This window comes from Dendrobates tinctorius, unplaced genomic scaffold, assembly GCF_039654945.1.
Source record: "Dendrobates tinctorius isolate UK_male_01 unplaced genomic scaffold, ASM3965494v1 ptg000022l, whole genome shotgun sequence".
Taxonomy (NCBI): Eukaryota; Metazoa; Chordata; class Amphibia; order Anura; family Dendrobatidae; genus Dendrobates; species Dendrobates tinctorius.
In genome coordinates, this window is record NW_027361690.1 from 91,278,088 (window position 1) to 91,301,475 (window position 23,388).

Genomic DNA, 23,388 nt, shown 5'->3' on the forward strand with positions numbered 1-23,388 from the left:
GAGAGGCGCCCTGCTAGTCTCGGGGGCCATGTCCTTAACCCTTTCTCTGCTCCTTGGGCTCTGTGATGGCTGCGGGGGTGCGCGCACGGATGGACAACACCTGGTGACGCTACAGGGCCACCGATATTCCTCCCAGGGACACAGCATCATGACAGCGGGTAAGCTGCATCTTCTCTCAGAGAAAAGCTTAACCCCTTCGCTGCACATTCCCTGCAGCTGCAACCCAGGCTCTGCTTGTAACCCTTTCACGGGCACTATGTCTCAGTCTAAGGAAGCAAAAAAGGGGGCTAATAAGCGCGCTGCGTTCTTTACCGCTGGTACCTATTGCAAGACAGTCTTGCCCAGTACCCAGACTAATCTGCTATGCACGGATTGCGACCCTGGCTTGTGCTAAAACTCCATCCGCCGCCGCTGCAAAGTGCTCCCTGCGTTCAGTCCCCCTGAGTGGGCTGCATCCTTGTCACGGTCTGTAGAGTCACTGACCAAGGCTATAGACTCCTCCGGGAATCCTCTTTAAGACATAACGCATCTTTATCGCCTGAGGAGGACTTTGGCGGCGGCCAGGAACCGTCCCCCAGCAGGGGCTGTGCTCGTTCAAGGGATCCTCAGGTCTCTAGAAAGCGGACCCATGACGCGTCCCCTAGTCACGCTTGCGATTCAGCATCAGCGAGTTCTGTCTCTCGCTCTCCCTCTCCTAATGTTCGCAGAGAACATGTCTCTGAATTCGAGTCTGACATGTCAGTCCATCAGAATTGCCCAAATGTCCATGAATCGCTTGATTCTCTGACAGTCAGTCAACAAGTTTCTGACGTTGGACGAGGAGAATATTCCCGCTCCGGAACACGTTATCATCTTTAAGAAGACTAAACGTGTAAGCAGGGTATTTGCCAGCCATCTGGAGTTGAAGGACATTGTCTAGAAACGTAGGAACCGACCACATAAGCGGTTCACAGGGCAAAAGCCTATCAAGGCCAAATACCCCTTTACTCCAGATCTAATGAAGGATTGGTTACAGTCCCCCTCGGTGGATCCTTCTGTATTGTGCCTTGCTACTAAAACGCTTCGATACGTTTCTGAGGGCTCTTCAGTCAGAAACCACTCCGATGGTCAAATTGGCTACCTCGCCAGTTCAGTTTTTGGAGCTTCTGGAGGGGCTTTTTTTCCCATCTTTCGCGGCGACTTAAGTGGCTAAGGCAATGGCCACTTGGGCAGAAGTCTTAATTACTGCCTTCCAAGGTAGCAATCCTCCTCTGGAGACAACCAGTGTCGCCAAGCAGATAATTCACACAGGGGATTTTGCAGTAGACGCCTCTTTAGATGCCGCTAATTGTGCTGCTAAGGCAACCGCTAATGCAGTCTCTATCAGAAGAGCCCTATGGCTACGCGACTTGTGGGCAGATTCCACCTCCAGAGACTTCTCTGCCGTATCAAACTGGTCACCTGTTTGGACAAGAAACTAGACCAGCTCATTTCTGACACTTCCGGGGGGAAGAGTAAGTTTCTTCCCCAACAAGGGACTGCCCGGCTGTTTTTCGACCTTTTTTCGCTACAGCTCCAGCTGGTCCTCCACAACCTTCTCTTCCTGATCAGGTCGGTCCCCGTGAGGAGACAGAGGTTCCCAGGTCTCTCACAGACCTAACTGCTCTTGGAAACCCAGGCCGACAGCATCTGGATCTAAGGAAGCAGATCCCATAGATCCTCTACTTAATGACTTCTTGTGGTATCTGGCAGACACAGACAAAGTAGGTGGCCGTCTGCTGTCATTTAGTCACAGCCTTCCTTCGGGCCGCTCATGCGCTGCAAAGGGACGGAGTCATCCTTCCGGTCCCTCAAGACGAATGGTTCAGCGGTTTTTTATTCAAACCTTTCTTTGTGGTTCCAAAGAAGGAAGGAATGATGTAGTCCATACTGGACCTCAAGCTGTTAAATCAGTTTGTGAAAGTACGGCGATTCCGAATGGAATTCCTCCGATTGTTGTTGCCTCCATGCAAAAGGGAGAGTCCCTATCATCCAGCAGTTCCTGCGTTTTGCAATTCGAGAAGAACACTTCTAGTTCGTTGCCTTGCCCTTCGGTCTCGCCACCGCCCTCAGGGTCTATACCAAGGCCATTGCGGCTGTCATGGCCATTCTCCACGCTCGGGGAGTGGTGGTACTGCCGTATCTGGACGACCTGCTGATCAAGGGTCCATCCCTTCCAGCCTGCGAGAAATCAGTGGATATCACAGTAAATACACTTTCTCACCTGGATCGGAAGATAAACTTCGAAAAGTCTTTCTCAACATCGGTCCAGCAGATTTCCTTTTTGGAATAGATCTTGGCCTCTTCCCGCGGGTTGGTCATTCTCACTCCAGAAAAGGCCTGAGCCTTACAACAGGCAGCGCGGACTCTTTACCGACTGGTTTCTCACTCCATACGTTTTCAGCATGATAGTTCTGGTGGCAGTGATGGGAGCGGTCCCATTTGCACAGTTCTATTTCCGCCCTTTACAACATGCGTTGCTGTTAACTTGGGACAAGAACCCGTTCTCCCTGGACCGCCGGTTCCTTCTGTCCCTGCGGGGGACACTGAAATCCTCCCTGAGTTAAGGGAAGTTCTTTCTCCCAATACGATGGTCGGTGGTGACCATCAACGCCAGTCTCCTAGGCAGGTGTGCGGTTTTTTTCTTTGTCACCACACGGCACAGGGTTGTTGGTTAATTCGAGAGTCACGTCTCCCCATCAACATCTTGGACATTCGAGATGTCAAATTAGCTCTACTGAGTTTCCACCATCTCCTCGCAGGTCACCTCATCAGGATGCAATCCGACAACGCCACGGCTGTGGCGTATATCAACCGTCAGGGGGGTACTCGGAGCAGGATGGGCATGCACGAAGTGAGTCACATCCTCCATTGGGCCGAGACCAACCATTCGCCCATCTCCGCAATCCACACCCCGGGTGTGGACAATTGAGCGGTGGTTTTTCTCTGTCGCCAAGGCCTTGCCTCAGGAGAGTGGTCTCTTCATCCAGTTTTTTTCAGCAGATCTGCCATCGCTGGGGGACTCCGGATGTGGATCATATGGCTTAAAGACTAAACAACAGGGTTCCTCGATTCATTATCAGATTGCGCGATCCATGCACCATCCGAGCGGACACCCTAGTTCTGCCGTGGCACCAGTTCCGGCTCCCGTGCATTCTTCCCTTGCTCCCAAGGGTCATCAAGAAAACTAGAGCAGAGGGAATTCCAGTGATCCTAGTCGTGCCGGATTAGTCGCGCCGGCCATGGTATGCAGAACTAGTACAACTAGTCGCCGCGTTCCCTGGCGACTTCCAGATCGCATGGATCTACTCTCACAGGGCCCGATTTACCACCAGAACTTCGGGGCCCTGTCTTTGACGGCGTGGCCCTTGAATCCTGGTTTTTAGCACAGGCTGTTTTTTTCTCCCGATGTGATCTCCACCATGATTAATGTTAGGAAGCCCGTGTCCATGCGCACTTATCACCGAACCTGGAGAACCTTCTTCTCGTGGTGCAAGGACTATGGTCGATCCCCACTGGTGTTTTCTATTCTTTCCATATTGGAATTCCTACAATCCGGATTAACGTCAGGCCTCGCGCTTGGCTCGCTCAAGGGACAGATTTCAGCCTTGTCCATGCTATTCCAATGCAAAATTGCCACCAGACTTCAGATGAAGACATTGATTCAGAGAGTCTCCCAGTTGGCGCCTCTATATTTTAACCCCTTCACCCCCAAGGGTGGTTTGCACGTTCATGACCGGGCCAATTTTTACAATTCTGACCACTGTACCTTTATGAGGTCATAACTCTGGAACGCTTCCATGGATCCCGGTGATTCTGACATTTTCTCGTGACATATTGTACTTCATGTTAGTGGTAAAATTTCATTCAAATAACTTGCGTTTATTTGTGAGAAAAACGGAAATTTGGCGAAAATGTTGAAAATTTCGCAATTTTCCAACTTTGAATTTTTTTGCCCTTAAATCACAGAGATACGGCACACAAAAAACTTGATAACTAACATTTCCCACATGTTGACTTTATATCAGCACAATTTTGGAACCAACATTTTTTTTTGTTAGGAAGTTATAAGGTTTAAAAGTTGACCAGCGATTTCTCATTTTTACAACACCATTTTATTTTTAGGACCACATCACATTTGAAGCCGCTTTGAGGGGTCTATATGATAGAAAATACCCAAAAGTGACACCATTCTAAAAACTGCACCCCTTAAGGTGCTCAAAACCACATTCAAGAAGTTTATTAACCCTTTAGGTGCGTCACAGGAATTTTTTTGAATATTTAAAAAAAAAATGAACATTTAACTTTTTTTCATAAAAAAAAATACTTCAGGTTCAATTTTTTTTATTTTACCAAGGGTAACAGGAGAAATTGAACTGCAAAAGTTATTGTGCAATTTGTCCTGAGTACGCAGATACCTGATATGTGGGGGGAACGACTGTTTCGGCGCATGGCAGAGCTCAGAATGGAAGGAGCGCCGTTTGACTTTTTCAATGCAAAATTGGCTGGAATTCAGATTGGACGCCATGTCATGTTTGGAGAGTCCCTGATGTACCTAAACAGTGGAAACCCCCTACAAGTGACCCCATTTTGGAAACTAGACCCCCCAAGGAACTTATCTAGATATGTGGTGAGAACTTTGAACCCACAAGGGCTTTACAGAAGTTTATAACGTACAGCGGTACAATTAAAAAATCATATTTTTTCCACAAAAATGATCTTTTCACCCTCAATTCTTATTTTTCCAAGGGTAACAGGACCCTAAAAGTTATTGTGCAATTTGTCCTGAGTACGCTGATACCCCACATGTGGGGGTAAACCACTATTTGGGCGCATGGCAGAGCTCGGAAGGGAAGCGGCGCCATTTGACGTTTTTGGCTGGAATTGAGATCGGACACCATGTCGCGTTTGGAAAACTCCTGATGTACCAAAACAGTGGAACCCCCCCACAAATGACACCATTTTGGAAACTAGACCCCCTAAGGAACTTATCTAGATGTGTGGTGAGCACTTTGACCCCCCCCCAGTGCTTCACAGAAGTTTACAACGCCCGGGCGTGAAAATAAAAAATTCGTATTTTTCCACAAACATGATCTTTTAGTCACCATTTTTTTATTTTCCCAAGGGTACCAGGAGAAATTGGACCCCAAAAGTTGTTGTCCAATTTGTCCTGAGTATGCTGATACCCCATACGTGGGAGAAAACTACTGTATGGGCACACGTCGGGGCTCGGAAGGGAAGTAGTGACGTTTTGGAATGCAGACTTTGATGGAATGGTCTGCGGGTGTCATGTTGCCTTTGGAGAGCCCCTAATGTACCTAAACAGTGGAAACCCCCACAAGTGACCCCATTTTGGAAACGAGACCCCCTAAGGAACTTATCTAGATGTGTGGTGAGCGCTTTGAACCCCCAAGGGCTTCACAGAAGTTTATAATGCCCGGGCATGAAAATAAAAAAATCGTATTTTTTTCCACAAACATGATCAATTAGTCCCCAATTTTTTCATTTTCCCAAGGGTAACAGGAGAAATTGGACCCCCAAAAGTTGTTGTCCAATTTGTCCTGAGTATGCTGACACCCCATATGTGGGAGAAAACTACTGTATGGACACACGTCGGGGCTCGGAAGGGAAGCAGTGACGTTTTGGAATGCAGACTTTGATGGAATGGTCTGCGGGTGTCATGTGCGTTTGGAGAGCCCCTGATGTACCTAAACTATTGAAACTCCCCACAAGTGACCCCATTTTGGACACTAGACCCCCCACGGAACTTATCTAGATGTGTGGTGAGCACTTTGAACCCCCAAGTGCTTCACAGAAGTTTATAACACTCGGACGAGAAAATAAAAAAATCATTTTTTTCCACAAAAATGATATTTTTGCCCCCAATTTTTTATTTTCCTAAGGGTAACAGGAGAAATTGGACCCCAAAAATTGTTTTGCAATTTGTCCTGAGTAGGCTGATACCCTACATGTGGGGGTAAAACACTGTTTGGGCGCATAGCAGAGCTTGGAAGGGAAGGAGCACCATTTGACTTTTTCAACTCAGAATTGGCTGGAATTGAGATCAGACGCCATGTTGCATTTGGAGAGCCCCTGATGTGCCCAAACAGTGGAAACCCCCAATTCTAACTCCAACCCGAACCCCAACATGCCCCTAGCCCTAACCCTAATGGAAAAATGGAAATACATTTTTTTTTTTTATTTTATTATTTTTCCCTAACTAAGGGGGTGATAACGGGGTGTTTGATTTACTATTTATGGCGGTTTTTATGTTTGGCGGCTGTCGCACGCTAGAAGACGCTTTTTATTGTAAAAATAGTTTTTGCATCACCACATATTGAGAGCTATAATTTTTCCGTATTTTGACCCACCGAGTCATGTGAGGTCTTATTTTTTGTGGGACGAGTTGACATTTTTATTGGTACCATTTTCGGGCACGTGGAATTTTTTGATCGCTTTTTATTCCGATTTTTGGGTCGCAGAATGAACAAAAACCAGCGTTTCATGAATTTCTTTTGGGGGGGGGGGTGCGTTTACACCGTTCCGCGTGCAGTAAAATTGATAAAGAGGTTTTATTCTTCACATCAGTACGGTTACAGCGATACCTCATTTAGGTTGTTTTTTTATGTTTTTGTCAGTTTTATGCAATGAAAACTATTTTATATAAAAAATAATTATTTTTGCATCGCTTTATTCAGCGAGCTATAACTTTTTTATTTTTTCGCTGATGATGCTGTGTGGCGGCTCGTTTTTTGCGGGACAAGATGACGTTTTCAGCGGTACCATGGATATTTATATGCGTCTTTTTGATCGCGCGTTATTACACTTTTTGTTTGGCGGTATTATAATAAATCATTTTTTGCTTCGTTTTTTATTTTTTAAGGGGGTTCGCTAAAGGGGTTAACTAATGGGACAGTTTTATAGGGCGGGTCGTTACGGACGCGGCGATACCTAATATGTGTACTTTTATTGTTTTTTGTTTTATTATTTCCAAAAAATGGATTTATTGGAATATTTTTTATTTTTTTTTTCTATTATATTTGGCGATTTTTTTTTTTTTTTTATTTTTTTTTTTTTTAATTATTTTTACACTTTTTTTTTTTACTTTATTAAATAGTCCCAGGTGGGACATCACTGTCCTGTGACAGATCGCTGATCTGTCACATCACAGATCACTGTGACAGATCAGCAATCTGTCACAGGCATTGAAGAAGACTTCCTCATGCCTGCGCTTTGCAGGCACTGAGGAAGCCAGCTTCCTCAGGCCCCCGTCGCCATCTTGGATTCGGGGGCCTGGAGGAAAGGAGCCCCCCGCAGCAGCGCTGCACATTGCGCTGCCGTGGGGGGCTCAGGGAAGCACGGAGGGAGCCCCCTCCCTGCCGATGCTTCCCTTTAACCCCCGGTACACCGCGATCGTGTTTGATCGCAGTGTGCAAGGGGTTAACGTGTCGGGGGCGGTCCGTGACCGCCCCTGACACATTGTGCCGGGTGTCAGCTGTGATAATCAGCTGACACCCGGCCGCGATCAGCGGCGCTCACCATGTGGGCGCCGCTGATCGCGGTAGACGTACTATCCCGTCCACGGTCATACGGTCCCGGGTACCGTGGACGGGATAGTACGTCGGATGTCAGGAAGGGGTTAAGGGCCATTGGAATCATGGGACTTGATTCTCGGAGCCTTACAGGAGGCTCTTTTTGAACCACTGCAGGACGTAACACTAGCTATTCTCTCTTGGAAGGTGGTCTTTCTAGTGGCAATTACACCAATTACACAAGATTCTGAATTGGCAGCCCTGTCCTGCCGTCCTCCGTTCTTGAATTTTCATCAGGACGAGGCAGCTCTCAGGACGTCCCCATCTTTCCTGCTCAAAGTCGGGTCTTTTCATCTCAATGATGAAATTGTTTAGCCTTCCTTCTGTCCGGCTCCAGTCCATTGCATTGAGAGGGCCTTCCACACCCTCGATGTGGTCAGGACTCTGAGACGGTACATCTCGCGGACAGCTCCCTTCCACAAGTCAGATGCCCTGTTCGTACTTCCACAGGGGCATAGGAAGGGTCTAGCCGCTTCAAAAACCACGCTAGCCAGGTGGATTTGCTTGGCTATTCAGGAATCCTACCGTGTCTGGGACACACCTGTCCCAGCAGGGATTCAGGTGCATTCTATCCGCTCAGTGGGCGCCTCTTGGGCCATTCGGCACCAGGCATCAGCAGAACAGGTCTTCAACGCTGCGACTTAGTCCAGCCTGCATACCTTTTACAAAACATTACCAAATTCATTCTCAGGCCTGTCTGCAAGGCTGCAACTTGGTTCAGCCTGCATACCTTTACAAAACATTACCAAATTCATGCTCGGGCCTCTGCGGATGCAGCTCTTGGCAGACGCATCCTGCAATCGGCAGTACCACAGTGTTAAGCCAGTGGTACATGGGGTATTAGCAGTTGTATGCTCCCCACCCAGAGACTGCTTTAGGACGTCCCACTGTCTGTGTCCCCCAATGAGGCGTAGGAGAAATAGGGATTTTTGTGTACTCACCGTGAAATCCTTTTCTCCGAGCCAATCATTGGGGGACACAGCACCCACCCTGTTTGGCCTTTTGGCTCACTGTAGCATTTTTAGGTTTTGATAGTTATGATCATTCGTTTAATGCTCCTACTGCTTTTTTCACCGAACTGGGGAATTCCCAGCCAGCGAGAGGGTGTATACTGCAGGGGAGGAATTAACTTTTTTCTGTGTTTACTTAGTGTCCTCCTAGTGGCAAGCAGCATAACGCCCACTGTCTGTGTCCCCCAATGATTGGCTCGGAGAAAAGGATTTTACAGTGAGTACACAAAAATCCCTATTTTCACGTGTAAAGGCTCAAATGTCACCCAAAAAATAGTAGAACTGAATCTTCTATCTTTTACATGGCCTATCACAGCCAAGCACAGGATATGGTGCTCTTTCTGAGGCTGAAAAAGACCATTTATTCCAGTCTCAATCCCTATAAAGTGATGACTGCAAACATTATATGCAAGTCAGACCCTAGGGCGTTGTTTCCCCTACTCCGGTCCTCAAGAACCACCAACAGGTCATGTTTTCAGGATTTTCTTAATATGTCACAGATGATATTTGCAGTACCTGCACAGGCAACCATTCCATCACCTGGGCCTTGCTAAGGAAATCCTGAAAACATGACCTCTTAGTAGCTTTTGTGGTTCTTTAGTACTCGAGTTGGGGAACTTCTCTGGGGGATGATTACTTGTTCATTCTTCTCAATGCCTACACCATAGTAGCATTTTATCTCTGTGTTTATTGGGGCACTACGGTGATCTGTGACTTCGGCTTTGCTGCTATGTCTACAGGGAGTTTGCGGTAGTCTTAGACACACCTGTCTTATCATTGGCTCAGGCTGCTGCTTTCTACCTCCCTCAGCAGCTGATACGTAAAACCACACATTTATAACAAACTGGTAGGAAGTTAATGACATCCTAGAAGTCACTAGTGGCAAAAATAGTAAGAGGGGTAAACTGTAATTTATTTTTATTTTTTACACTTAAAATGAATCAAAAATAAGAGATGATAAAAGGTTAAGCAGTTTTTATACTGGTCCAGAGTATGACTGAGTTTGCTTTTTCCTTTGGTCACGAGATAATTGTTTGCCCATTCTAGATCCATCGTGGGAGCAGCAGCACATTGAGTAAGCTAATTCAGCAATCCTACCACGGAAACATGCAAAGCATCTCCCTCTCAGGCCTCACTCCTATCCGCATGCTGCTAGAGATTGGTTTGGACAAGATGAAAAAAGATTATATCAACTGCTTTATAGGTTCGTTGCTACTGAGATCTCCTACTGTGACATTATTCACTCATAATGCACCATTCATGGTGAAAATTGACATAGACTGTTTTACATATTTTTTACTATTTCATTTCAAGACTATAATCACTGTAAGTTATGATCCTCCTGTTTGGGGTGAGAACTTAAAGGCAGCACATATTTTATATACATAGTTATACAGAATATCAGGCTGTAGAATATGTTGCCACCATATAATTATTACTGTATATATTTTTAATTACCAATGGTACTGTGAAAAAGTCTTAGGCAGGTGTGGGAAAAAAAATCTGCAAAGTAAGTTTACGCTCAAACTAGCGTATAACAAGGGCTAGCTGATGTTTTATCGGATTGCAATCGGACCAATATTATACTATGGTGCAGTGCATATCTGCAGCACGCTGCGAGTGCATCTGGTATCGGACCAACCTCACCCATACATGTCTATGGGCGTGTATAAACATTGTCCTGCACTCGGGTTTCATCAGAGAATGGAGAAATTAAGTTCTGTCTTCTCTGCACCTGTCATCTGATTCTCATGCGAGAGAATCTGATCACACTACGGTGACACTTGCTCAAATGCTGACAGAGCTTAAAGGGAATCTGTCACCCCATTTTCGGCCTATGAGCTGCGGCCACTGCCATCAGGGGCTTATCTACAGCATTCTGTAATGCTGTAGATAAGCCCCTGATGTAACCTGAAAGATAAGAAAAACAAGTTGGATTATACTCACCCGGGGATCCAGTCCGATGGGTGTCACGGTCTGGTCCGGCGCCTCCCATCTCCTAGAGATGACATCCTCCTTCTTACTTCTACCACGGCTCCTGCGCAGGGGTACTTTTCTGCCTTGTTGAGGGCAGAGTAAAGTACTGCAGTGCCCAGGCACAGGACCTCTCTGACCTTTCCTGGCCCCTGATCTGATCTGCCCTCACACTTTACAGAGAAATTAGAGAATATATACTCCCAGCCACCAGGTGCCTTAACAACCATCCCTACCCACATCTCTGGCTCTCCACATTTGTTCCCGTCACAAAAGTCTCCAGGCTCCTCTCTTCCTCTTGTCCTACTACATGCATTGGTGACCCCAGTTCCTCACGTCTCCTCCAGTCTTGCTCTCCAGTCGGCCCTACTCGCCTTAATAAAATCTTCAATCTCTCCCTCTCCTCTGGTAATCTTCCCCTACTTCTTGAAACAATCTATCATTACTCCATTATTAAAAAAAAAAAAAAAAAAAAACCACTCCCTCGACCCATCCTGCACAAATAACTACAGACCAGTCTCCAATCTCCCCTTGATCTCGAAAATCTTGCGACTGGTCTACTCCTGCCTTACCCATTACCTCTCCACTCACTCTCTCCTAGATCCATCACAATCCGGTTTCCACCCCCTACATTCTACAGAAACTGCACTCATCAAAGTGACCAACGAACTTTTGTCAACAAAATGTAACAGTGACCACTCTGTTCATTCTTCTGACCTCTCTGCAGCTTTCAACGTGGTTGACCACCATCTTCTACTCTGTATGCTCCAATCGATAGACATTAAGGACACTGCTCTCTCCTGGTTCTCTTCCTATATTCCTGACCGCTTCTTCAGTGTATTATTCACTCACTTCACTTCTCTTCCTCTCACTATTGGGGTCCCTCATGGCTCAGTCCTTGGCCCTCTTCTCTCTCTACGGCCCCAATTGGACAGACCATCAGCAGATTTGGCTTTCAGTACCATCTTTATGATGATTACTCATCACTATACACGTCATCCCCTGACCCTTACCCCCCGCTGTACTACAGAACGCCAGTGACTGACTCCGCAGTTTCTAACATCATGTCTGCTCTTTCTGAAACTCAACCTTTCCAAAACTGACCTACCTAAAGCTGACATTTCCCTTTCCATGGGTGGAGCCCCGGCAGCCAGCACGCTGTCTGAGTGTTCTGTTTGACACTAATCTTTCCTTCACCTCCCATATACAATCTCTTGACCGCTCTTGCCGCTTACACCTAAAGAACGTCTCTAGAATCTGCCTTTTTGTCACCATCGAAACAACAAAAACCCTCACTGTTGCCCTGATGCACTCCCGCCTTGACTTCTGCAATTGGCCTCTCCCTCACTCGACTTTCCCCTCTACAGTCTATCCTTAATACAGCATTCTGGGTCATCTATCTGGCTATTTGTTACTCAGACGCCTCCGCTCTGTTCCAGTCATTGCACTGGCTGCCTATACAGGATCCAATTTAGGCTGTGTGCCCATGATGCGATTTTTAAGCGTTTTTGCCGCGATTTTCGGCGCGAAAACGTTTAAAAATCGTGTACAGAACGCACCCCATGCATTCCTATGGCATTCCGCACATGCTGTGCTAATGCTGCGCTTTTTTCCGCGGCGGAATCGCATCGCGTAAAAAATCGCAGCATGATCATTCTTTTGTGCGGAATCGCAAAGAATTGCCGCGATTCCGCACCCATAGGAATGCATGAGAATCGCTTACTTACCGCATGTGGCTATGCCCACCATGCGGGAAGTTAAGCGTCTCATGTGTGGTTGGTACCCACGGTGTGGAGGAGTGGAGACTGTCCTCCAGGCCCTGTGTACCATACCCCTGTAAAAAAAAAAAAAATAAAAAAAAAAATCGGGGTATATTTACCTTCCGGTGTCCCGCGCTGCATTCCCGGCCTAAGCGTTCCCAGTAATGCCTTGCGGCAAGGTCCTGTGATGACGTAGTCTCGCGTGACTCTAGCGGTCTCGCGAGATCGCTATAGTAACGCGAGACCAACGTCATCACAGGTCTCGCAAGGCATCGCTGGGAACGCTGAGGCCCGGGATGGCAGCGCGGGACGTTGGAAGGTAAATATACCCCGATACTTTTTTTTATTTTTTTTTTTATCATTTTTAACATTTTATCTTTTACTATTGATGCCGCATAGGCGGCCTCAATAGTATAAAGCTGCTCACACTTGTCAAACACTATGTTTGAGTGTGAACAACCTGTCAATCACTTTCCAAGCGATGCTTCAAATCGCTTGGAAAGTGCTTGAGAAAATCGCGGCGAAAACGCGCGATTTCTGGGAAGGAGTCCGGTTTTCAGTGTGCGTTTTAACACGCAACGTGGGCACATAGCCTAAAACTGTTCTCATCCCCAAAGCTTTCTACAGTGCTGCACCCCCCTACATCTCCTCCCTCATTTGTATTTATCGGCCTTCGTGCTCATTACACTCCGCAAGCGACTTTTGACTGACATCTTCGCTAATCTGTACCTCCCACTCCCAACTCCAAGATTTCTCCCGAGTTATGCCAATACTCTGGAATGCTCTACACCAAGAAATCAGGACTAACCAAACCTCACACAGTTTTAGGCGCGCCATAAAAACACATGTTTAGAGCAGCCTATCACGTTACCTAATTGAAGTCCTTTTATTTATAGCCAATTCACTATTTCTCTGAACATAACTCCATCAAACTCCACTGCACCCAAAAGCACTACAAATATTGGCTGGTGAGTAACTCATGCAGCCTTTATCTATCCCCATTCCCTCAAGATGGTTGGACCATCATTGTAAATATGCACCTGTACTTTGTCACCCCCGCACCTCATTGTAGAGTGTAAGCTCTTACGACCAGGGTTGTCGTTATTTTGCTTTAATTATTGTATTCTCTTTAACATTGTTACTTATGACTTGTGTATGTACTGTTGAATTGTTAAGCGCTGCAGAATATGGTGGCACTATATAAATAGTAATTATTATTATAATCCAAAATGGAGTCAATAATGTTGACATAGCCTCCACAGAGCCCTGATCTCATCACTTCCAGGACTTTGTTATCTATCTTCAACATAAAGAATATGTTACTATGACATTTGCTGTATGTTTAGAGCCGTTGTCTTACTGCAAAATAAGTTTGCAGCCAATCAGACACTTGCATGATGGATAAGTATCTTCCGGAATGTATTTGGGTGCACAAATCATCTGGACCCAGTTCTGACAGATCTTTCTGTAATTGCTGACCAATGATGTCTCAGATGTGCTCGTTGGTAGATGAATCCAGAGAGAATGTTATACCTGTCCTACCCCCAACGGGATATGGTGTTGGGTGGCACAATGTGCCGTAACAAGACCCCTATAGTTTTCAGGTAAACAAACATCTTGACTTTGGGAGAATGACTATTTCACAACCAATTCAATGTTGAGTGTACCAGGAGCCATTTTTCAAAACAACAATGGCAGGACGCATGTCGCTTGAAGGAAAAGTCAAAGTGACTGCTAGTGCTACCAATTTATGTATCCGGACCTTGGTTTTGACATTCCCAAGTTATTTATGCTGGCTATGCCATTGTTACAGCATGCACTTAGCACTTTACTTGTTTATACACTGATGTAGTATTGTGTGTGTAGCACATTGTTGATGTGCTTTGACTCCATTTGTCCTTTCTGAGAATCTGGGCATGATGGTGCCAGAAGAGTCAGCCACAGGTGAGCGGGGCGCCACTAGCACAGACTGCAGGGCGTCATCCTCTGTGGCAAGGCAGGATTGTAATAGTGATTTAAAAAGGTGAGACACAGTCCCTGTTGTTGTTATTCTGTGTTAATAAGTTGGGGTGTGGTTCTAGTTTTTATTTGCTTTTCATAATAAGTTATATTTTACTATATCTTGCAAGTACAGAGTTGTTTACGGTGAAACAATTGCAAAGGTGCTGCCAGCAGCGGATCTTGATGATTTGCCCAAGTGCATTTAGCGTGACCGAACTTTCCTCAGTCAACCGTTAATAAAGAATTTCTGCATGTGCCATTCATACTCTATACTGAATAAACTGAGATGTTTTGATTGTGTTGATTACCTTTTTAATCTACATATCCTTAATATGTCTGCTAATCTTGTGATTTCTATAATTCCATGCCTTTTCCTTCTTTGTGTTGCAATATTCAATTTTGAGGCGTTTATATAGTGGCAGGGATTTTTATTTTTTTTTTCTAAAGTAGGACTGGATATATTCCAAGGGATCTGCCCAAACAATGGGTTTGCTCAAATACATATAGTTGAGGTGTGTCACTGTTGTCTGTTATGCCACCGCATTTTAGCATTCATGAAGGTCACCATGGTTGTTTGCCCACCAGTCACACATTTGTGGCAATTTCCTAGTAAGTGGCCAGGTGAATGCAATTTGGGACACTCCACAGGGTTCCCACTGAACACTAGTGGGATGGGTGTCAGATGTAGTTTCGTAGAGAAAAAAATGCTTTAAATTGTAAAATTCTGCATTAATTTAAGACATTCAGGTTTATGTAGAAAATCTGTGTATTATGACTCAGCCCTGTTTACTAAACCCTTTAGTTTTTCTGTCTGTGAGACCAGTCATGTATGGCAGCCACATATCCATTTCTATTGAAATATGAAAGTAATGGAAGCGTTAAGAATAATCGATAACTAGTGATGAACAAACATGCTCTCGGATAAGGGGTTATCCGTATATGCTCGGGTGCGAGGAGTGTCTTTGGCATACTTGATTCTCTGTGCCTACATGCCTGTTTGTTAGGCAGTCCCTGCAGGTGTTGTGGCCGTTGATCAGCTGCGAGACATTCAGCCTCGGGGACTCGAACTTATTCGAGCACGCCGAAGTTGCTCAGCACACAAGCATGGTTGGATAATACCTTATCCGAGCATGTTCGCTCATCACGAATGATATCCATAATAGAATTTGTTAGCAGCAGTAAACCTGCTTGTTGAGTTTCCATGTTGGAACAGATAGTCCACCAACTTTGCATCTTAGTTCCTATTTTGGAGTCTAACTGCTCACTTGTCTTCACAGGTCGAGAACTTGCAACATTTAATTACTTGGTAAGTTAACAAGGTAATATCACTGTTTTTTTTATTTAACATGAAGGTTGTTACCAGCTTCTTTACTCTCTTTACTTATAGAACTTTACATATTTTTTCAACTTCCATGTCATGACTTTGAAATATATAATAAATATTACTGCACTGATTTTAATACTAGCTCAAAGCTGGATAAATGCCGTTGGCAACTATTCAGATCCCTACTTTTAGATGTTACGGTGGTGGAAGCTTCATTTTGATTAGTTGCTTCTACCACAATCTGCATTTTTTTTTTTCCCTCTAATTCTATGACATAAAAGACCTGTTGGAATCCATTTTTTTCTGTTTCCTAGGATTACTTCATCAGCACATCAGTGGATCTACAGGAGCAGGTGCACCGTGTCAGGAAGCTGCATCATATGCTGGAGGTGGTTGTAAACTGTAATGCCTTCTTGAGCCTGGAGCACGAGAACCTCTTTCCACTCACACAGTGAGTCGTTACTAGACGTGTAGTAAAGTCCTAGGCAATCTTATCTGAAAATGCAATAGTTTATGCATTCTGATCTTCTAAAGTAAAGCTTTATTCAGTTGAAGTTATATTTATCTTGATATTGTCAAGTTATCTTTTTTTTTCTATTTTTTTTTTTTAACGTGTTACCTTCAAAGGTGGTTTCTGATTTTTCTCTTGTTAGTATCTCTCCCAGTAATATAGGCTGGATATGAGGTGTGTGGGTCTATCTAGGGTGCTGCTGTGTCCATTTGCTCTTATATGGCCACATTTCCACATTATCTGAAGCTTGTTTTGTTCGGTCCCCCATGAAAGAGCACCATAAGAGAGGGGATCTGTCCCTGACGGAAACTCCTTCCATACAGACATACCTGTAGATGGATGGAAGATGCACGGTTCCCAGGCCCGGATGGTTGGTTTAGGCAGCAAGGGTCCCTGAAAGCACCATGGTGGGTCCAGGGTGGACTGCATGACAGTGAGTAGTGCAGTTGGAGATGTGTCCGAGGGGATGGTCACATCTGGAAGGTCAGCTCCGGCGGAAGAAGTCGGTAAGTATACCCCTGCAGGTGCTGCATCTCCGCCGTGGGGCTGAAGTGTCTGGGGGGGCGTGCCTTATGACGCGACTGTGGTGCTCCGGGGGCTCAGCTGGTGACGCGTCCTGGGTGGACCCAGTGACACGGCCGGCGTTCCCTGGTGACGCAGCCGGAGTCGCCATTGCGGCACGTCGGGGCAGAGCCTGGGGACTCAACCCAGTGGCCGTGTGCCAGCCGGATGACGCGGCAGGAGGGCGCCGCGGCCGGTGCCTTCGGGCAGTGGCTGGAGTCTGGAGGGGGCTACCCAAGTATAATGCAGGCTGTGACCGATGGGTCCACAGAAGGCGGAGTGGTTGCTTCATGCTGTGGACGTGGCGTATCTGGGGGAGGAAGAAGGGCTGGGACCAGGACCTCCTGACTTGGATATCTGGGGGGAAGGGGGGCTTGCCCAGAGTTTAAGTTGGGCTCTGGCACATTCATCAGTGCTTCTGGGCCCATTCCTGAGGTGGAGTCAAGCTAGCAGCAAGAGCAGGTACACCCTGCGCAAAAGCATGTGCAGCATGTTCGAAAGCCCCGTGCAGCCCAGCGAAAGACCCAGGAGAATATGGTCAGTCCTGTGTCCAGCAGACGGTAGCTGAGGAGACACCGGACTTCGCCACAAGCCTAAAAGCAATTATTAGAGCGGAACTGAGGGAGTCCATGATGTCCTTATCCCAGGGAGAGTGCCCTAAGGGGAAAGGACACAATACTAAGTTCCCGGAGTCAGACTCCTCTTTTGACTTTATTGGAGATGAGGACTCTTCTGGAACATCTCCATCAGCATCCTTTTCTTCGGAAGATGACTGGCCGCTTTTGTTTCCCCATAGACCACGTGTATAAATTGGTGAGAGTGGTCAGGAGTACTATAGGGATAGTGAAGTCGTTGGAAGCCCTCCAGGGACCGAGCCAAGTGGGATGAGAGGAAGAGAAGAGGTACGGTGTTTGTTTGGAGGCTCCTCACGAGAGCATAAGAAACAAACCCAATGATTGTCAGCCTTCTACCCGACCTGGTCAAAGATTACCAATAGTGACTGGGTTCATAGCCTGATATCATCAGGGCTGAAATTAGAGTTTTCTTCTATCCCACTGGACATGTTCATGGTAACCTCTTTCTGGTCATCACCCTTGGGAAAGGGAGCCTTGGAGGCTGAGGTCCTGGAGCTATGGTGTAAAGCAGTCCTGATTGAGGTTCCTGGGCCAGAGAAAGGTAAGGGGTTTTATTCCCCTCTTTCTGATTTGGAAACCGGATGGCTCTTTCAGGACAATCATTAACCTCAGGGCCCTAAATGGGTTCTTGGTAGTATGCCCCTTCAAAATGTAATCTATTGGATCAGTAATAAAGCTAATCTTTAACCCCTTTCCTACAATGGACGTAATATTCCGTCCATGTGACCTGGGACCTAAGTCCCATGGACGGAATATTACATCATGCCCTTTAATGTGACATCGTGACTTAAGTTGCGGTGATCGCATTAAAATGCCGACGCCATCTTACCTCAGGATAGATGGCCTCGGCATCCGGGGCAGTCTCCACCCTGGCCCGCCCCTCTGTGAGCTGTGATTGGCTGTTCAATTCAGAACAGCCAGTCACAGCACTTCTTTGTTTCAGCCAATCACATTGGCTGAAACAACAGGATCCTAGGCTAGGATCGAGTATCGATGTACTCGATCCTAGGACCGCCAGGCACCGGAGAAAAGCCCCCAGATTGGCGCGATCGCCGATCTAATCGATCACGCCAATCGCAGCGCACAGCGGCGCAATATCGCCGCTGTGCCCTTCCGGTACCGGCCCGGATCGGTGCTGTAATAGCACCGATCCTAGGCCGGCGCCTAGGACAGGCCCAGCAGGGCCTGCAGGAAGTGGTTGGCTCGATCGATTAGATCGGTGATCGCGCCAGCCACAGGGCACAGCTGCGGTCACACTGTGACCGCTCTGTGCCCTGCTGATGACCTGGCCATGACCTGCCTAGGAATCGGAGCTGTGAGCTCCGATCCTAGGCAGTTACCATGGTCACCAGGCAGAGCAATGATTGGTGGGATCGATGTAATCATTCGATCCCACCAATGACAGGTCATTCAGCGATGTGCCGGCTCTGTGACCTGCCCCTGACCTGCCTCTGACCTGTCTGCAGGGGTCCTCACTCTAGCTGAGGATTCCTGCAGAGTGGTCGGACGCAGCAAGAGCTCCTGTGCTGGGTATTGTGGTGCCTCAGCTTGTAGCATCACAATCCCTGCAAAAGAAAAAACACTACAACTGTAAGTGTTAATTGATCCATGATCCCCTGCCCAATCTATCTTCACCCCCCCAATCTATCTTCATCCCCCCCTTCACCCCCCTTTTACCACCCTCCACCCCCCCTTTTGCACCGCCTCCGTGCGCAGCCGCCGAGCGTTGATCGGTGACGCAGTTCACCGATCAACACTTGTGCTCACTTTTTTTCCTTAGCCCCAACATCCCGCAGCCGCAAAACTTGGATAAGTGACAAACGTCACTTATCCAAGCTTGTGCCTGCCGTTTTTCATTTTTTTTCACCCCCCTTTGTGCCACCTAACTACAACCCTAACCCTCCACCCCACTTTTGCGCCACCTCCGTGCACAGCCGCCGAGCGTTGATCAGTGACGCAGTTCAACGATCAACACTCGTGCTCGCTTTTTTTTTCCTTTGCGCCACCTCCGCACACACATCCCGCAGCCGCAAAACTTGGATAAGTGACACAGGTCACTTATCCAAGCTTGTGCCTGCCGTTTTTCATTTTTTTTCACCCCCCCTTTGTGCCACCTAACTACAACCCTAACTGTTGATCCCTGCCCAATCTCTCTTCATCCACCCCAATCCCCCCATCCCCCTTCCCTCTATTATTACCCCCTCCACCCCACTTTTGCGCAACCTCCGTGCGCAGCCGCCGAGCGTTGATCGGTGACGCAGTTCACCGATCAACAGTCATGCTCGCTTTTTTTTCCTTAGCCCCCTTTGCGCCACCTCCGCACACACATCCAGCAGCCACTAAATTTTGATAAGTGACGCCGTTCACTTATCATATCTAGTACCTGCTGTTTTAGACTTTTTTTCACAAGTATTTTGCTCCCCATTTCCTTTTAGCTTTTTCTTACAGGATAGTGTGCACCAATAACTAGCCCCCCCCCCCCACATACACAGTTATAAAGTACAGCCAAGCACCATATTTACACAAAAAATGTCCCGCCCATCACGTTCCTCCCAACAGCGCTATTCAATGGAGGAGGCATATGCTTTACTTGCCTCCGACACTGATAGCGAGGATGACGATCCGACTTTTCTTTATTTTTCGGATTCTTCATCCTCTTCCCCCTCCTCATCTTCCTCCTCGGGTCCTGCGGAACCGCCACGCAGAAACTCCAGGACAGAAGATGAGGCAGCGCTCACCATGCCCGCAGCTGATTCAGCAGACCCTGTGTGGACCTCGGCCCCCGAAAATTACGAGCCGCTGATACCTGATTTTGTGGCAGAATCAGGAATCAAGTTTGACACCACCTGCCTCACAGAAATTGACTTTTTCAAAGTCTTTTTCTCTGAGGATTTTGTTAACCTCATGGTGGAGCAAACTAATTTGTACGCTCGGCAATTTTTGGAGCAAAACCCGTGTTCATCCTATACTAACTGGTCTCCTGTGGATGCAGTTGAAATGACAGTTTTGGGGCTTGGTCCTCCACATGGGTATCCTGAAGAAGCCTGAAATTCGGCAATATTGGAGTGTTGATATTTTATACAACACTCCAGTGTTCCGAATGGTCATGGTCCGGACGCGTTTTCAGGCCATCCACAAGTTTTTGCATTATAACGATAATGCACAGTGTCTCACACGAGATGACCCCAACTTTGACCGTCTGTTCAAAGTTCGGCCGGTCATCGAACACTTCAACAAAAAGTTTGCTGAAGTGTACGTGCCCCAAAGGAACATCTGCATGGATGAGTCCTTGGTCCATTTTAAGGGCAGGCTCGGATTCCGTCAATACCTGCCCAGTAAAAGGGCAAAGTACGGAATCAAACTCTATAAGCTGTGTGAGAGTACCTCAAGGTACACCCACAGGTTTAGAGTGTACGAAGGAAAGGACACCAGGATTGAATCCCCTGAGTGTCCTGTCCTGGGAGTGAGTGGGAAAATTGTGTGGGATTTGGTGCACCCACTTCTGGATAAAGGTTATCACCTCTACACTGATAACTTTTATATCAGCATCCCACTCTACAAACCCCTCTGCGCGAGGTACCGCAGCTTGCGGTACTGTCCGCCAAAATCGGAGAGGCCTCCCGAAGACGCTACTTGGGCAGATGCTCCGAAAAGGTGAGAGCAGGGCCCAATGTAGCGACCACCTGCTGGTGGTCAAGTACAAGGACAAGAGGGATGTCCTTCTCTTGACCACCATACACGGTGATGTCAGCGCCCTCAGCACTGTACGGGGTACTTCTGCACAGGTCAGAAAACCTGAATGTGTGCTGGGGTACAATAAAAACATGGGGGGCGTTGATCGCTCCGATCAACTCCTCCAACCGTACAATGCTTTGAGAAAGGCCAAGGTGTGGTACAAAAAGCTGGCCGTGCACATCGTCCAATTGGCAATGCTCAACGCATTCCTGCTGTCACAATGTGCACATCACACTGATACGTCGTACCTTGAGTTCCAGGAGGTAGTGGTTAAGGCCCTGATGTTTGGCACTCTGGAAGGAGCAGCCCCAGAACTTCCGGAACTGAAGGTGCTCGTATTGTACCAGGTTAGCATTTCCCGGGGGAGGTCCCGCAAACTGGAAAAAAAGGTAAATCGCAAAAAAGGTGCTGAGTGTGTTACAAAAACGGAATACGCAATGACACCATTTATCAATGCGACACCTGCCCCCGAAAAACCTGGCCTGTGTATGAAGGATTGCTTCAAATTGTACCACACCTTAATGTACTACTAAATTACTTTACCGGAAACATTAGATTCATTGGGGCACATCTAGATAAGTTCCTTGGGGGTCTAGTTTCCAAAACAATGTCACTTGTGGGGTTTTTTTTACTGTTTAGGCACATCAGGGGCTCTGCAAATGGAAAATGACGCCCGCAGACCATTCCATCTAAGTCTGCATTCCAAAACATCACTCCCTTCCGATCCGCGACGTGTGCCTAAACAGTTTTTTCCCACATATGGGGACCAGCGTACTCAGGAAAAATTGGACAACAACTTTTGGAGTCCAATTTCTCCTGTTACCCTTGGGAAAATTAAAAATTGGGGACTAAACTATCATTTTTGTGGGCATAAAAATAGGATTTTGTATTTTCACGCCTGGGCAGTATAAACTTTAGTGGAACACTTGGGGGTTCAGAGTTCTCACCACATATCTAGACAAGTTCCTTAGGGGGTCTAGTTTCCAAAATGGGGTCACTTGTGGGGGGTTTCTACTGTTTAACCACATCAGGGGCTCTGCAAACGGAACATGACGCCCGCAAACCATTCCATCAAAGTCTGCTTCCAAAGCGTCACTTCTTCCCTTCTGAGCCCCGACGTGTGCCCAAACAGTAGTTTTCTCCCACATATGGGGTACCAGCGTACTCAGGACAAATTGGACAACAACTTTTGGGGTCCAATTTCTCCTGTTACGCTTGGGAAAATTAAAAATTGGAAACTAAACTATCATTTTTGTGGGCACAAAATAGGATTTTTTATTTTCACGCCTGGGCAGTATAAACTTTAGTGAAACACTTGGGGGTTCAAAGTTCTCACCACACATCTAGATAAGTTCCTTAAGGGGTCTAGTTTCTAAAATGGGGTCACTTGTGGGGGGTTTCCACTGTTTGGGGACTCGTCAAACGCAACATGGCGTCCAATCTCAATTCCAGCCAATTTTAGGTTGAAAAAGTCAAACTGCGCTGCTTCCCTTCCGAGCCCTGCCGTGCGCCCAAACAGTGGTCCATCCCCCCCACATATAGGGTATCAGCGTACTCAGGACAAATTGTACAACTTTTGTGGTCCAATTTCTCCTGTTACCCTTGGGAAAATTAAAAAAATTGTTGCTAACAGATCATTTTTGTGACTAAAAAGTTAAGTGTTAATTTTTTCCTGGTTGCGTCTGCTCCTGTGAAGCGCCTGAATGGTTAATAATCTTCTTGAATGTAGTTTTGAGTAGCTTGAGAGGTGCAGTTTTTAGAATGGTGTCACTGTTGGGTATTTTCTGCCATATAGACCCCTCAAAGTGACTTCAAATGTGAGGTAGTCCCTAAAAAAAAAAAAATGGTTTTGTAAATTTTGTTGTAAAAATGAGAAATCGCTGGTCAACTTTTAACCCTTATAACTTCCTAACAAAAAATAATTTTGTTTCCAAAATTGTGCTGATGTAAAGTAGACATGTGGGAAATGTTATTGATTAACTATTTTGTCACGTAACTCTCTGGTTTAAGGACATAAAAATTCAAAGTTTGAAAATCGCTACATTTTCACCATATTTCCGTTTTTTTCATAAACGCAAGTTATAACGAAGAAATTTTATCACTAAAGTGAAGTACTATATGTCACGAGAAAACAATGTCCGAATCGCCTAGATCCGTTGAAGCATTCCAGAGTTATTACCTCATAAAGGGACAGTGGTCAGAATTGTAAAAATTGGCCTGGGAATTAACGTGCAAACCCCCCCTTGGGAGAATGAGCCCCAGAAACT

General features: G+C 46.5%; 1 protein-coding gene across 1 annotated transcript in view; it reads left to right on the plus strand.

The window, feature by feature from the left end:
* ZWILCH (zwilch kinetochore protein) overlaps window positions 1-23,388 on the plus strand; it is an 87,792-nt gene that overhangs the window by 46,159 nt on the left and 18,245 nt on the right. Inside the window, exons 13-15 of the mRNA XM_073568900.1 lie at window positions 9,668-9,824; window positions 15,633-15,661; window positions 15,994-16,130. Of these exons, the coding sequence (XP_073425001.1) occupies window positions 9,668-9,824; window positions 15,633-15,661; window positions 15,994-16,130 (323 nt within the window). The remainder of the gene's footprint in view (window positions 1-9,667; window positions 9,825-15,632; window positions 15,662-15,993; window positions 16,131-23,388) is intronic.